The following is a 14,294-nucleotide window of genomic DNA, read 5'->3' as shown; positions in this document are numbered from 1 at the left end:
AAGTAACTACTACACCAATGTGCATAATTTAATTAAAATCTTTTTTTGGGGGGGGGTGGGGGGAAAGTGGGGCTGGAGATATGACCAGCAATTAAGAACACTGACTAATTAATAATAAAGGGCTTGGTAGCTCAATCAAAAAAGAATTGCCAATCAAGCAATAAGGTCCTGAGTTAATCTCCAGAACCCACATGAAAAGACAAGGCATGGTAGCGTTTACTTGTATTTCCAGCATTGGTAAAGCCGAAACCCAGTGAGCTTGGGGCTCTCTAACCAGAAGTTTATCCTCTTTGGCCCACTCCAGGCCAGTAACAGATCCTGTCTCAAAAAGCGGAGGTGGGATGTGGAATGAAGACATGATCCAGTGGTTAAGAGCACTTGCTACACAATCTGGAGACCTGAGTTTGGATCCCAGAACCCACATAACAAGTCTGGCATCATCCTGCATCCACCAGGAATCCATGCACTCTGAGGATCCAAGGCAGGAAGACTGCTAGGCCTTGCTGACTGTCAGCCGAGCAAAACACACAAGCCTCAGGTTAAGGGAGACACCTGACCTGGAAGAAATAAGGCAGAGTGACACAGTAAGATGCCCACAGTTAAGAAGAAATTCTGCCTCAAAGGAATAAGACAGAAAGTTACAGAGGTGGATATCCGGTGTCTTCTGGCCTGTGTACAAGTGCACACTGAACATAGTAATTTCCCACTGTATATACCTCCAGTGGTGAATCTAATTTTCCAAAATTCAACAGGCCAAAACATATCCTGTTTGACACAAAAAGGAAGGAGGAAAAAGCAACAACAAAAGGCTCTATTTTATGACTTAAGTATCATGCATGTACTGAACATGGGATCAATAAATTAGAAGACATGGAAGAATTCTCCACATGGAAAAAAGAAATCTTGAGCTAGGAATGTAGCCCCCGGAAAAGGAAGTTAAGGCAGATGGTAAAGAGAGCAGGGGGTTAGTCTCACTGGGTCTGTCGTTCTCTGTTCTCCGCTCAGACCTACCATCCCATCTCATAAGAGGCTGAGGCTACGCAGGGATGTCAGCTACAGCAGGAACCACTGGGTGCTATGCCATAACTAACAGCAGACTAGAATTTAAGAAAACTCTTACATTCTCAGGTTAATTTTCAAAGGTTTGCTAAGAACCTACACCTCACCTTTTGAGGTTTTTGCTTGGTTTGGTCTGGCTTTTGATTTTGAAACAAGGTCTCACTATGTAGCATGGAACTGACTTTGTAGACCAAGATGGCCATGAACTAAGATATCCCCCTGCTTCTGCAAAGATTAAAGGAATTCCAGCCTATTCTCCCTCTGTTTGGTAAGTACCTATGATGACTCTGCCCACCTCAAAATTGAAGAAGCAAGCAATCAAATAACAATAAATAAAATCAATTATTTCTACTGGTGATGACACTCACAGCTTTAATCCAGCACTCAGGAGGCAGGAGCAAGCAGATCTTGAGTTGGAGGCCATCCTGGTCTACAGAGTGAGTTTCATGACAGCCAGGGATACATATAGAAGCCCTGCCTTGAAAAACCAAAGTCAAAACAAACAAACAAACAAACAAACAACTGTTTCATTAAAAAAGATTCTTAAATCGTACTTTTTAAAAAGTTTTGATAGTTTATATAGGATGGCACATGCGAGTGATTCCAGCACTTGAAGATAGAAGCAAGAAGACCACTGCAAGTTCAAGGCCAGCCTGATCTTCACAGAACACTGCAGGCCAGCCTCTCAAAATTCCCCACTCAGAAAAAAAAATAGAAAAAAATTACTATTTCCTGCTTACAGACTTAAGCTAATATTGATAAGGAAATGACTATTTGGTCAAGAAAGTGTTGTTTTAGTAATTGGTTTAAAATCAGAACAGGGCAGCTAGAAAAGCTTCTGACTTACTAACGTGTCTCTACGGCCTTAACAAGAGAGACACTTTGCAGTCTGAAGAGTTATATAAGGATTTTGCAACATGGGATCAGTTTGAAATCTTGTTTACTCTAATCAGACATGGGCTATTTTGCTACAAGGTCTGATTTTCTCTAACATTTTTCAGTTGTATAGTTTTATTCTATAATTCATCAAATATTCCAATAGTTTCCTGACAATTTACTTCATCTTCATGTAAAAAAAATAATAATTTAGGATTTAAAAAACTGATATTCAGGGGCTGAAAGGAAGGTTCAGTAGTTGTGAGTATGTGTTACTCTTCTAGGACCTAATGTCAGTTCCTAGCATCCACATCACGGGGCTTTCAACTGCCTGAAACTCTTGCTGCAGGGGATCCAACACCCTATTCTGGACTCCTCCCATTCCTGCACTCACAAGTAGACATTATCATATACATAATTTCTAAAGCTTAAAAATATTTTTTTTAAAGTTGATATTGACACATGAATTTGAAGCCAACCTGGGCTACATATAAGTTCTAGGACTCTCTCTCTCTCTCTCTCTCTCTCTCTCTTAAAAAAAAAGGCTGTTTCCAAAAATAATGGGAAAACAATACATTTCCCAGTGTTTCAGCTATTGTGTGTATGTATATACATACGTGTGTGTACCCTGTTACTGTAATATAGTACATTAACAAGATAAAATTTAAAAGTTCAATGTGAAATAGCAGAGACCAATATTACACAACCCTCCCTCCAAACTCTTCGATGATACAGACTTCTGGGAAATGATGGATTTACTTTGTTGGAAAATAACAAGGTAAATTAGCCCAACTAAAATGAAATACTTCCTAAGATGTAACTGAATACAGTAGAAAGGACTGAGAGGGAGACTGCAGTGATCCAAAGTCAACCGGGGGCTGGAATGAGACAAGACTCAAAATAAGATGAACGAGAGACAGAGACAGACAGACAAACAAGCAAGAGGACGTCCACAGACAAATGGCGCGGGACATTTTTCTGAAAGAACAGGAGTTGCTCCACCTCGACCTAACAAGATTTAAACCTGGGTTCTGGACTAAAGACCTGTCCTGAACTATTACCATTACCCAAACCTCTGCCTTCAGCAGCAAGACACTAATAACTACGCTAAAACCCTAAATTTCAAAGTATAGGAGTTACAAGAATCTGAGCAGATTCTCAAAGAACTAAGTTTTCCATTTAAATGTAAACCAAGTGTAGAATCAAGCAAGACTTTGCAAAACGTCAACGTGGCCCCGTCTATAGCCCAGTTTACGCTCGCAGTTACACCAAGTCAGTTTGCCCAGTTACTTACTAGGCATCAGGGGAACATCAGCTGGCAGAGGGTTAAAAGACCACAACACTCCCTAACACCGCAGGCAGAGTGGAGACGCTGGCCAAGCGCCACCACTACTCCAGAAGTTGGGGCACGGAGCCCCCAAACACCCGTCACCCGTTCCCCAGGTCCTCCGGGCAGGGCGCCTCCTCGACACCCCTCCCCCAACACCCGAACGCCACGGCCCTGCTGCTCTGCTCTGGCTCTCCGCACTTGTCAGTCCTTTCTGCCGCCTCACCTGGGTTAGCTGTAGTCGCCGCCATGGTCGAGATGGCACCGTCCCTGCGCCACCCTCGGTGGGAGGGGCAGCCGCCACCGAGCTGGGGGAGGGGAGGGAAGAGCCACTCCGCAGATTAGGCACCTTACCGCCGCCACCGCTACCGCGGAATCCAAGATGGCGGACGCCCACCCCCCTCCCCATCCTGGGCAGAAGACACGCCCCAAACTATGGGCGCGGTCAGTCTCCAGACAGCCTCCCTGGGAGAACTGGCCAATAGAAACAGTAAGTCGCCATAGAGGCCGGGCTAGTGACTCGGCCAGTGAGTCCGGTGACCCGAGGAGTGCTAGGAAGCCTGAGCTAGGAAGCCAACCAGCTGTTTCCCTAATCCGGCCTTCTCGGCGTCAGAGATTCATAACCAAATTGACGTCAGTGAAATGCAAAGAAAACGAGCATTTTACTAAAATGTTTTCTTTCTTAGTGGGCTCATCAGCATATGCTTCCTACAGACGATTTGTTATGCAAACCCTCTTTATAGGTTCTAACACAGGGATCACTAATCCATTCTAGGTTGTTTTTTCTTTATGAACTTTTGTCACTAGTAAAAGTCCGATAACTAATTCTTAAGAGTTGGCTCTGAAGCTGGTAGGAAAAAGCTGGGTGATTACGTGGTACCAAAGATGCCAACATTTGAAATGGAGACAACGAACAAAGAATTTTTATTAAACAAGTATTCCAGAACTCAGAATGCAAAGACCAGTCTGTACTACAAAATGAAACTAGTCCCTTTCTCTGCCCTCCAAAAGTGAGGTGTCCTATGTCACAAGTTTTTTTAAAATGACAAGGTAGTAAACACACAGACGTAATGTCTAATTATAAGAACTGAGCAATTCAGAACAGACAATGTCGACTCAAAACACTGTGAGATAAATTCTATAATTTTACAAATCAAGAACTACAAGCAGGGGCTGGAGAGATGGCTCAGCGGGTAAGAGCACTGACTGCTCTTTCAGAGGTCCTGCGTTCAAATCCCAGCAACCACATGGTGGCCCACAACCACCCCTAATGAGATCTAACGCCCTCGTCTGGTGTGTTTGAAGACAATTACAGTGTACTTATTTAGAATAATAAATAAATCTTTGGGCCAGAGAAAGCAGGAACTGAGTGAGCCGACCAACTGGAGTGGGCGAGGTTGATTGGAGCAAGCAGAGGTCCTAAAGTCAATACCCAATAACCACATGAAGGCTCACAGCCATCTGTACAGCTACAGTGTACTCATATACATAAAATAAATAAATAAATCTTAAAAATATATATTTAAAAAAAAAAAAGAACTACAAACAGATCCAGGCATAGTGATGCATGCCTTTAATCCTAGTACTCAGGAGGCAGAGACTGGCCAATTTCTCTGAGTTCAATGCCAGCCTGGTCTACATAGTGAGTTCTAAGACAGCAGGAGCTATATATAGAAAGACACTATCTCAAAAACAAACAAAAACCAAAGACATGAAACAAAGGCCACCTTGCAAATTAATCCAGTAGTGAGAAGCAAAGTGAATGAAACTAACACCCAAAGTCTATTATATTCATCACCATGTATATGTGGACTGGGGGGAGGAGGGTAATTTTGTTCTTTGAAACAAGGTCTCATGTAGCCTAGACTGACCCCAAATTCACTATGAGGATGAAAATGGTCTTGAATTCACCCTCTCCTTCCAATGTTAGAACTATAAGCATATGGCACTACTCTTTGGCTTGTTGTCAGTCTGATTCACCAAAAAAAATTTTTTTAATTAGCCATAAAGACGACTCCACTACACAGCTACACCTAACATCCCAAGATCCAATGCTCTGAACTTACACAAGGAGAGGACTCCTGCAAATTATCTTCAACTTTCCTCACACCAAAACATGTGCACTCACACATACACAAAAATTTTAAAAACATTTAGAAGTAGAACTGACAAGATGGCTCAAGAGCTAAAGGTACTTGAAGTTGGATTCTCCAAAAGCCACACAATGGTTCGAGGAGAGAACTAACTCCCATTCACTAAAAAGAGGTGCAGTGAGAGGCGCAGTGACATCATGCTGGCTTCTCGTTTGTTGGTTGCTTGCTTGCTTTAGGTTATTTGGTTGGTTTGGTTGGTTTGTTTAGACATTTTCTTGGGGTTTTGAATAGTTTTATTTTTAATTATGTGAATGTGTCTGCATTTAAGTCAGTACACCTGAGTATTGGAACACAATTAGACAGACAAGAAAGATCCCATTAACCTGGAGTTTCAAACAGTTGTGAACAGATAGAAATCCACCTGCTTTCACACTTTCATTTGCTGGCATTAAAGGGGGGCACCACTATGCCAAGATGGAGGCATTGCCTTAATGGCTTTTCCTCCTCTCAGATGATCTTAGCTTGTGTCAAATTTACAAAAACAAAACAAAACAAAACAAAACATGACATCTATATGGCACACTTTAATATAAGAAATTGTAGTTCACTGGCATTACATGCTTTTAATCCCAGTACTTGGGAGGTAGAGGCCAATGGATCTCTTTGAGTTGGATGCCAGCCAGGTCTACAAATTAAGATCTAAAGCAGCCAGGATGATTAACACAAAGAAACTATGTGTTGAAAAACCAAACAAAAAGTCATGGTTAAAAACTTTTTTTTTTTAGTATATAATAGACATGTTGATTACACCTATAATCATGTAGTAAAAAAAGCCATGTGTAGTGGCTATTCCTGGTTGTCAACTTGACAATATTTGGAATGAACTACAATCCGGAATTGGAAGGCTCACCAGTGACCCTTATCTGGAGGCTTGGAGATCCTTATCTGGATCTTGGTTTGAAGATCTTGAGCCATAGTGGCTATGGATTCCAGAAGATTGAATCTCCGAGTTAAGGAACACACCTTTAATCTGGGCTATGCCTTTCATCTGGGATTAAAGGTGTGGTGGAACACACCTTTAATCTGGGCTACACCTTCTGCTGGAGACAATATAAGGACATTGGAAGAAGGGAGTCTAGCTCTTGCTCTTGCTCCTTCGCCTGCTTGCTGCGTGAGACTGAGTAACTGCTAGATCCTTGGACTTCCATTCACAGCTGCGACTGAACAATTGTTGGGAATTGGGCTGCCGACTGTAAGTCATCAATAAATTCCTTTACTATCTAGAGACTATCTGTAAGTTCTGTGACTCTAGAGAACCCTGACTAATACACCATGATACAAGGATCACTTCAAGTTTGAGGATAGCCTGGCCTACATGGTTAGGCCGAGATAGCCCGAGTGACAAACAGTGTGGGTTGTAAGCTTGCGAATCTGAGTTTGAATCCCCCCAATTCATGTTAAAAAAGGAAAAAAAAACAAAACAAAACAAAACCTGAACATTGCTAAATATGTAACTCTGGTGCTTGTTGGATAGAAACACATCCCCAAGTGGCCAACTAGCCCAATGGCACTAAGTCAGAACATAATAGAGGAAGACACTGGATGTTGTTGTAACTTGATGCTTAGAGTTTACTGCTTCATGTACTACATACATAGCACACATCAGAACCACAATGCAAAACAAACAAAAAAAAAAGTTACCAAGGGAAGTATTTACTAAATGTTTCATGGTGTTCATGGACCAGCCCACTGTGAGTGGTACCATTCCATAGACTTCATAAATACACAAATAAAGAGAGTGATTGGAGGAGCAGCAGGATGAGACACTCCCTCTGTTTCCAGATTGCAGAACAATGTGACCAGATGCTTTAGGCTTTTGCCACTGTGATTTCCCCGACCATCATGGATATGATCTGGAACTTGGAACCAGGATCAGCCCCCTTAACCTTCAAATGATTTTGTCAGATTATTTGATCACCATAACTGAAAAAGAAACTCAGACATAGGCAAACTACACACAAACACATGGGGGAAAAGACAGAAAATAAGTATACCTTATCTGAAATGGGGAAAGGAAGCAATCAGAATACAGAAAACACTTACGATGCTAAGAATACTTACTTGTTGTCATAATAAGTCAGTCAGGTATTTGGCATAGTAAGTAATGACAATGTGATTCTTTACGTGCAACATACTTGTCTTCCAGTATTTCAGCTTCCATTCTAAGACTTTTCTGACCAAAGCTTCATCATTTACCTGAATCAATACTGAGGACATCATCATCTTCATCAGGAATCTCAATGATCTCTGTGGGCCGGGAAGCTTCATCCTCAGAGCTACTGTCATGATACTGTAGTCCCAGCTTAGAGTAGAAATCCTTCACCAAAGACTCACAGTTAGTCACTTCCCTGATATTGGAACACATGCAGAAAAGATCAAAGCCAGTGGAGACAGTGCGGTACAAGAGCATTACAATGTATATACATTTATACAATACCTAGCCTCTGAGCTCACACATGTAATCCTAGTCCTTAGCCTGAGGAACCAAGGCTAGCTAGGTTTGAGGTCACTTTGGTCAATACAGTGAGTGGTTCATGGCCAGCATGGCCTACAGAGTAAGAAACCTTTAGACAGAACAAAAACAGAACCCAGCACTCAGGAGGCAGAGGCAAGCAGATCTCTGAGTTCCAGGCCAATTTGGTATACAGAGGTAGTTCCAGGACAGCCAGAGTTAGAAAGAAACGGTCTCAAAAATAAAACAAAACAAAAACAGAAACAAGAAAAACCAAAAAACAACCCCCCCCGACATACACACACAAAACACAACACAGTAACAGGAAATTATGTATATTTAAATATAGACTGTTTGCTCTACATGTTCCAAAGTATTTAGAATGCTTTTTCCACATAAAGTTTGTTTCCATGCAATTATTCTATGAAACAACTTGCCAGAGTTCAGTTTTCACCCGCTATTACAAAAATAAGAATATCCAATACTTATTATCTATGTGGCTTTGGGAACTAAGTAGACAGCTTTAAATAGCAACTTCATTTTGCTGGGTGTTGTGAAATATCCCTTTAATCTCACCAGTAAAGAGACAGAGGTAGTTTGGTCTCTGTGAGTCCAGCCAAATATCGTCAATATAATGAATAGCTGCATCAATTTTCAACTAGTCTTTCAACAATCCAAAATCTTAAATTGCACTGGTGATCTGAAACATATATTATGGAGGAATTATGAATTTTAATGTTTCACAATTAAAGATAACAGAGGCTGAGGATGTAGCTGAACTGGCAAATGATTGCTTAGCCCTAATTGATAACCCAAACACAAAATAAACTGGGCATGGTGGCCCACAACTATAGTCCCAGCACTCAAAATATAAAAAGACAGGATTATCCATGAGTCAAGATCATGGAGCAAATTCAAGGCCACACTCTGTTACTCATGAAACCCCAATCAACTCAACAAGCATAAGCTAGGATCATTTCATTGCAGCTCTTAGGAGGCAAAAGTCGGCAGATCTCTGCAAGTTGCAGGCCAGCAAGATTTAGGTATTGGGATTCTGTCTCAGAAAAACAGAAAAGACAGCAACTCTACAATCTTCACTTTCTGGGGATCTTAGGAAGGAAGGTCAGTCCAGGAGGAAGACAAGGGAATTCAAGCCTTTAACCTAACTACTGCTGATCACATAGCAGCTACCCACAGGGAAAAAGTGTTGTGTTGCAACTCTGCATTACAAACTCAGAGGAAGAGTAAGGCCCCACCTGACTGAAGTCGCCAAAGTATAAAGTGCTTAGGACAATGACAACAACAGTCACTCCAAGGAGGACACAGATGGACATTTACTTCTGCTTCCTGGAATCCCTACCTGGATGCATCATCAAACAGCCGATCAACATAAGCCACTTCAGACTCTTTCTGTAGTACCCACGTCTCCAGCTCTGCGAGCTGCTTCTTGCGCTGCTGTATACAGTCCATCTTTTCCAGTTCCTCATCAATGTACTGACGAAGTTCCTCCATAGAGATACCCAGCTCTTCAACCACCGCCTGCTGCAGCTCAGCAATCTCTGCAGAGTCAGCTGCAGCTGGCGCTGCAGCCAAACTCATGCACCCAGGGAGGGAGGACATGCTTTGGCCCTGTGCAGGATGAACAAGAAGCGAAAACAACTCTAACCGAGGCTCACACCATTTCTGTCTCATAATCAAAAGCCTGCAAACTCTGTTCTCTCCCCTCCTCCTCCACAAGGCGATCTGGAGATTTCCCGGGGATCCTCATCTTCTCACACAGACCCAAGCTCTGGGTAACAACTAAGAGCGGGGAGACCCTGGAGAACTCCAACACGCACCAGGGAGCTAGCTAAAACAAGGTTTCAGGAAACCGAAGAGTGCTTATCGACCAAGGAAGATACTTCTGGGAGCTACTTGTTCCTTAATTGGCTCTGTCACTACACCGAGTCTAACCGAGGCACCGGCGGCTGGAGACAGGTGAGCCGCAATGAACTAATTCCACCCGGGTTGTTTAGTCCTCCTTTTCCTCGCGGCTCTTTGCTTTCCCGTGGCAAGGTGGCTTTTAAAACCTCCTAGGGCCATGCAAGAGGGCAGCTGCACAAGGGGTGGGCTTCCCGGCTGCACCAGGCCCTGGAGTCTGCGACCAGCAAAGAAAAGGGACGAAGAGAGGAAAGGTCGGACTTCCCTACGTGAGCAGAGCAAAAGCTAGAAGCCATGGCGACCACCCAGCAGCCACACTCGGAATAACGCGCACAGGGGCTTGGCCGCCCGGGCCACGCAGAACCGCAGCAGCCTCCAGCCTGCCGCCCTCCTGCTTTCCCGCGCCTCATCGACGCACCGCCTCACCCACGCACCGCCTCGCGCCCACCCGCAGCCGCCGCCTCAGGCCCGCCCGCCCCCGGCTCGCTCCTCTCCCGCCAAGTTCCCACACACAGCCCCAGCCTCGCACCAGCCAAGCCTCCCAGGTCCACCTCGGCCTCAGCGCACCTCAGTCCGTCCTCCCCACAACTCTGGCGCCCGACCGCAAGGGCCGCGTCTCACAACCCCGACCCCAGGTTTTACTCCAGGGCTCCGCCTTGCCAAACCCAGGCAAACTGAAGGAGAGATGGAGAGGGTGAAGAGGTCAGGTCAGGACCTTAGGGAAATTCCACCGGACCCCTCCTCTCCTGGAAGAGAGAGATCGTAGAGTACTTAGACACCCCTCCTCTCCCAAGAAAGAGGAACTACTTTCCTCAGACATCCCTCAGAAAGACCACGGGAGTGGGGTGGGGGATAGAACTGACCTTGGGACACATGCAGATAAGGAAAGCTCAGAGCTTGCAGACACATTCCTCAAGGCAGACAGACTGGCCATCTCACGGCCTAAGGACCAATCAGTTTAAAAGTCACTGTTCTACCAATCACATTGTGCTTAGTGGCTGTTGCTCTAGTCCACCCCTGAAAACTGTATAAAAACTGGCCAAGCAGTCTGCCTGGGTTGAACCCTCTCCTTTGGATGCAGGTTGGCCCTAGTGCCCTGGAACAATAAACTCCTCTTGCTTTTGCATCCATCTGTGTGGCTCCCTGGGGAAGGGGGGCGGGGGAGCAGCAAGGGCTCATCAGAGTCTTCCAAGGGCAAACAGCTGTGAGGAGGCAAAGGGGGGGGGGGGTGAGACAGGGAGCAAAAGGAGAGGGGCAGTAGTGGCACACGCACGCCTTTAATCCCAGCACTCAGGAGGCAGAGGCAGGCGGATTTCTGAGTTTGAGGCCAGCCTGGTCTACAAAGTGAATTCCAGGACAGCCAGGGCTATACAGAGAAACCCTGTCTCAAAAACCCAAAAAAAAAAAAAAAAAAAAAAAAAAGGAATGCCTTAGAGCAACGTGGATCCTCCTATCGACCTCTGTAGCCTCCCTCAGCCTTGAAGCAGGCTGATCCAGACTTTGACCTTGCTGCCACTAAGAAGGAGATTACCTAGGGTAGAGCCTTCTGACCTTGATGGCTCTATTTGCTCTTCTCCAAGACTGCATCCTGCTGAAAGGTCCTTGAGACCTGGAGACACACCCTGTAGATCACCTACAGACTGGCTCTCAGCACCAAGAATGGGCTGGCGGGCTGGCGGGGGATGGGCCTACCTTCTTTATTTTATTTTATTTTCGTTTTTTCCAGACAGGGTTTCTCTGTATAGCCCTGGCTGTCCTGGAACTCACTTTGTAGATCAGTCTGGACTCAAACTCAGAAATCCACCTGCCTCTGCCTCCCAAGTGCTGGGATTAAAGGCATGAGCCACCACGCCCGGCTGTCTACTCTCTTTATAAGCACAGACTCTCAGTAAACTTCAGGGGCCTTGAACAGAAACGTGTCTTGGCCTCCTTTCTTTCTCTCGTTGTTCTCTTCCATACAGCTCCTGCCTCCCACTCAGGAACCCAGTTAGTGTGGCTGCAGGCGGCTACAGAACTCCATGACTGTAGGCAGAAGCCCTCATAGTTCATGGCATAGCGCTGAGGGGCAGGGATTGTAGGAAACTGAAACTATGCGTTCATGAAGCAGGACTCCTCTTGATAACAGACTGGATGGGCAAAGCACACTTTGTCAGGAACATTTTTTTTTTCCTGAGACAGGGTTTCTCTGTGTAGCCCTGGCTGCCCTGGAACTCACTCTGTAGACCAGGTTGGTCTTGAACTCAGAAATCTGCCTGTCTCTGCCTCCCAAGTACTGGTATTAATGGCATGTGCCACCACGGCCAGCATCTCAGGAACATTTTATATTATAGAGGCTCCCTATTGGTAACGATGGTCCATTTATTGCTATTGAGAAATAAGGGTTTTTTCTGGGGGGTGTTTCAGACTGGGCATATATATGCACTTAAACACACACATATATGTGTATATATATATATATATATTTATATATTTACGGTTAAAAAAATAGTTTTTAGCTAGGCATAGTGGTGCAGAGGGGAAGCAGAGGCAGGTTGGTCTCTGTGAGTTTGAGGCCAGCCTGGTCTTCCTAGTGAGTTCTAAGACATCCAAGACCCTATTTCACTTTTTTTGGGGGGAGGGGGTTGAAACAGGGTTTTTTCTTTCTTTCTTTCTTTTTTCAAGACCCTATTTCAAAACAAACAGGTGTGTGTTCTTGCCCGAGCTAGTATCTCGTCGGCAAGAATTTACTTGGACAACCGGATCCTTCTACAGCAAAGCTTTTATTGCTTCAACATAAGGAAGACCCCAAACCCGGAAAATGGTGCTGCTTATATAGCCTGCAGCGTGACATTTCAGCACCTGATGTGGCATGACAGCACCTGATTAGTTGCTCGCCCATCACCCCATTACTACACCCCGAGATGGGCAGTGACTGGGCGTGAATTTACTCTTGCACTTGCGCATAAGGCTTGTTTACTAGTTAGGCTCAGTGGAAGCCAGCGCCATCTTATAATGGCGATTGCTCACGGCATGGCTCTCCACATCTCCCCCTTTTTATTTTATTAAAATTTGAGGCTGGTCTAGGCCTCTGCAGTCATGTCCATCTGCTGTGGCTCCTGTCTTAGGTCATTTCTCCAATGTCACAGCCTTTTCTGTTATAGGGTAACCCTATCGCCACCGGGTCTCGTGTCTTAGGTTGGTCTGTACATGAGGAAAGTTGCCCGTCTCTGGATACCGCAGTACTGTATGACAGTAACTGCCAAATGACCTAGGGCAAACTCTATAAAAGAGGCCAGCCAAAAAACGAATTAGTAAAACTCAGCAAAGTGTAAGTGCTGATCAATGAGCGTTGAGTATCTCTCATCCCAGTGCAATGGATCCACAAATCCGTGGGAATGCAATAATAGAGAACTCAAATGGCATTTAAGTCTTAAGCATGGATAGCCAAATTTCAGGGGAAGCCCCTTGTTTAATGGCTGTAAATGCCTGAGTAATAACGACCTTGTTACGGTTTTGTTGGGTTCTGAGCTTACAAACCAACCAGAGCATGAACACAAGTCCACAGCAGATGGCAGCAGCAAATAAAACTACCCCCACCCATTCCTTAAAATAAGAAAATGCAGATGAAATCTAGGAGGAGAGGCCCTCTGTCAATGACAGGTCCACTCGCGTCGAGTTGATTCTTAAAACTGTTGCCCTCAGGGCCTCGAGAGTCTTATTGAACCCCTTGGACCAATTTCCTGCAAGATACAAGGAGAGCTGTCTAGACAGATTAGCTGCACGAGTAAAATTTTCATATTGGACACTGGTAATGCACAGAGCACCCAATTTTCTTTCACAGCCCAACTGGGCCAACTGGTATAGAACACTTATTTGTTCCTCAACCAGATCGAGGCGCTGATTCAAAATCATTAGCCCTCCCTTCAACTGAGCACTAGCAGAAGTTTGAACATTGATGGCATCAGCCAGATCGACTGAAAGCTGATTTAATTTTGTGCCTGCTTGAACCGTATTAGCCATAGCGTACCCTGCAGCTGTAGCAGCAGCAGCACTGGCTGAAATCGCTATGATCACAGTGGCAGTAATGCCAAAATCTCTTTTTTGTCTAAACAGGGATAAGGTGGAGGGTGTTTCTACTGGAACAGTGATCCAACGTGGGATCTGGGCCACCATGGCGCCGGTGTCCTTTGTTACATCCCAACATTGAGAAATACAACAAGAATCATTAGAACAGCCTTCAAATGAATCATTTGAAAGGATAAACAAGAAAGGGGGTAAACACAGACTGGGGTAGGTGGATAATTAATCTGGTTTACCAAAGTTTTATTGAACCCAGTGATCTCTATACTGGTATTAGTATATCCATAAGAGTCCAGGGAGGCAGCATACATTCCCCAATACTGACCAGTTCTTGCGATGTCAATAAAAGAAGCCTTTCTAACTGCTCCTCCCTGGATAAAGATCAAAGGATTGAGTTCTGTACAACTGCCATTGACTCCACAAAGCATCCACTTGTGAAAGGGATGCA

The 14,294-nt window shown here is 44.6% G+C and overlaps 1 protein-coding gene and 1 pseudogene across 10 annotated transcripts in view; both read right to left on the bottom strand.

The window, feature by feature from the left end:
- Arnt (aryl hydrocarbon receptor nuclear translocator) overlaps positions 1–3,683 on the bottom strand; it is a 62,874-nt gene extending 59,191 nt beyond the window's left edge. For 2 of the 9 annotated variants that reach the window (XR_001783643.2, XR_001783644.2), the window contains exon 1: positions 3,489–3,679. Coding sequence is in view for 5 of the 9 variants with exons in the window: in XM_006500933.3 (XP_006500996.1) it covers positions 3,489–3,513 (25 nt within the window). In the remaining 4 variants the exon portion in view is untranslated. Of the gene's footprint in view, positions 1–3,488 lie in introns of all 9 variants that reach the window. The other 7 variants (XM_006500930.4, XM_006500931.4, NM_001037737.2 and 4 more) reach the window with 5 other exon arrangements.
- A 3,281-nt stretch (positions 3,684–6,964) lies between these two features.
- Positions 6,965–10,701, bottom strand: Gm4349 (predicted gene 4349; annotated as a pseudogene). Its single transcript, NR_033637.1, has 3 exons — positions 10,651–10,701; positions 9,228–9,496; positions 6,965–7,763 (listed from the first exon to the last, which is right to left on the bottom strand). The product of NR_033637.1 is annotated as a predicted gene 4349 (transcript).
- Positions 10,702–14,294: the final 3,593 nt, after the last annotated feature.

This window comes from Mus musculus, chromosome 3 (assembly GCF_000001635.26).
Source record: "Mus musculus strain C57BL/6J chromosome 3, GRCm38.p6 C57BL/6J".
Classification (NCBI taxonomy): domain Eukaryota; kingdom Metazoa; phylum Chordata; class Mammalia; order Rodentia; family Muridae; genus Mus; species Mus musculus.
This window is presented reverse-complemented; position numbering and strand designations above follow the sequence as displayed.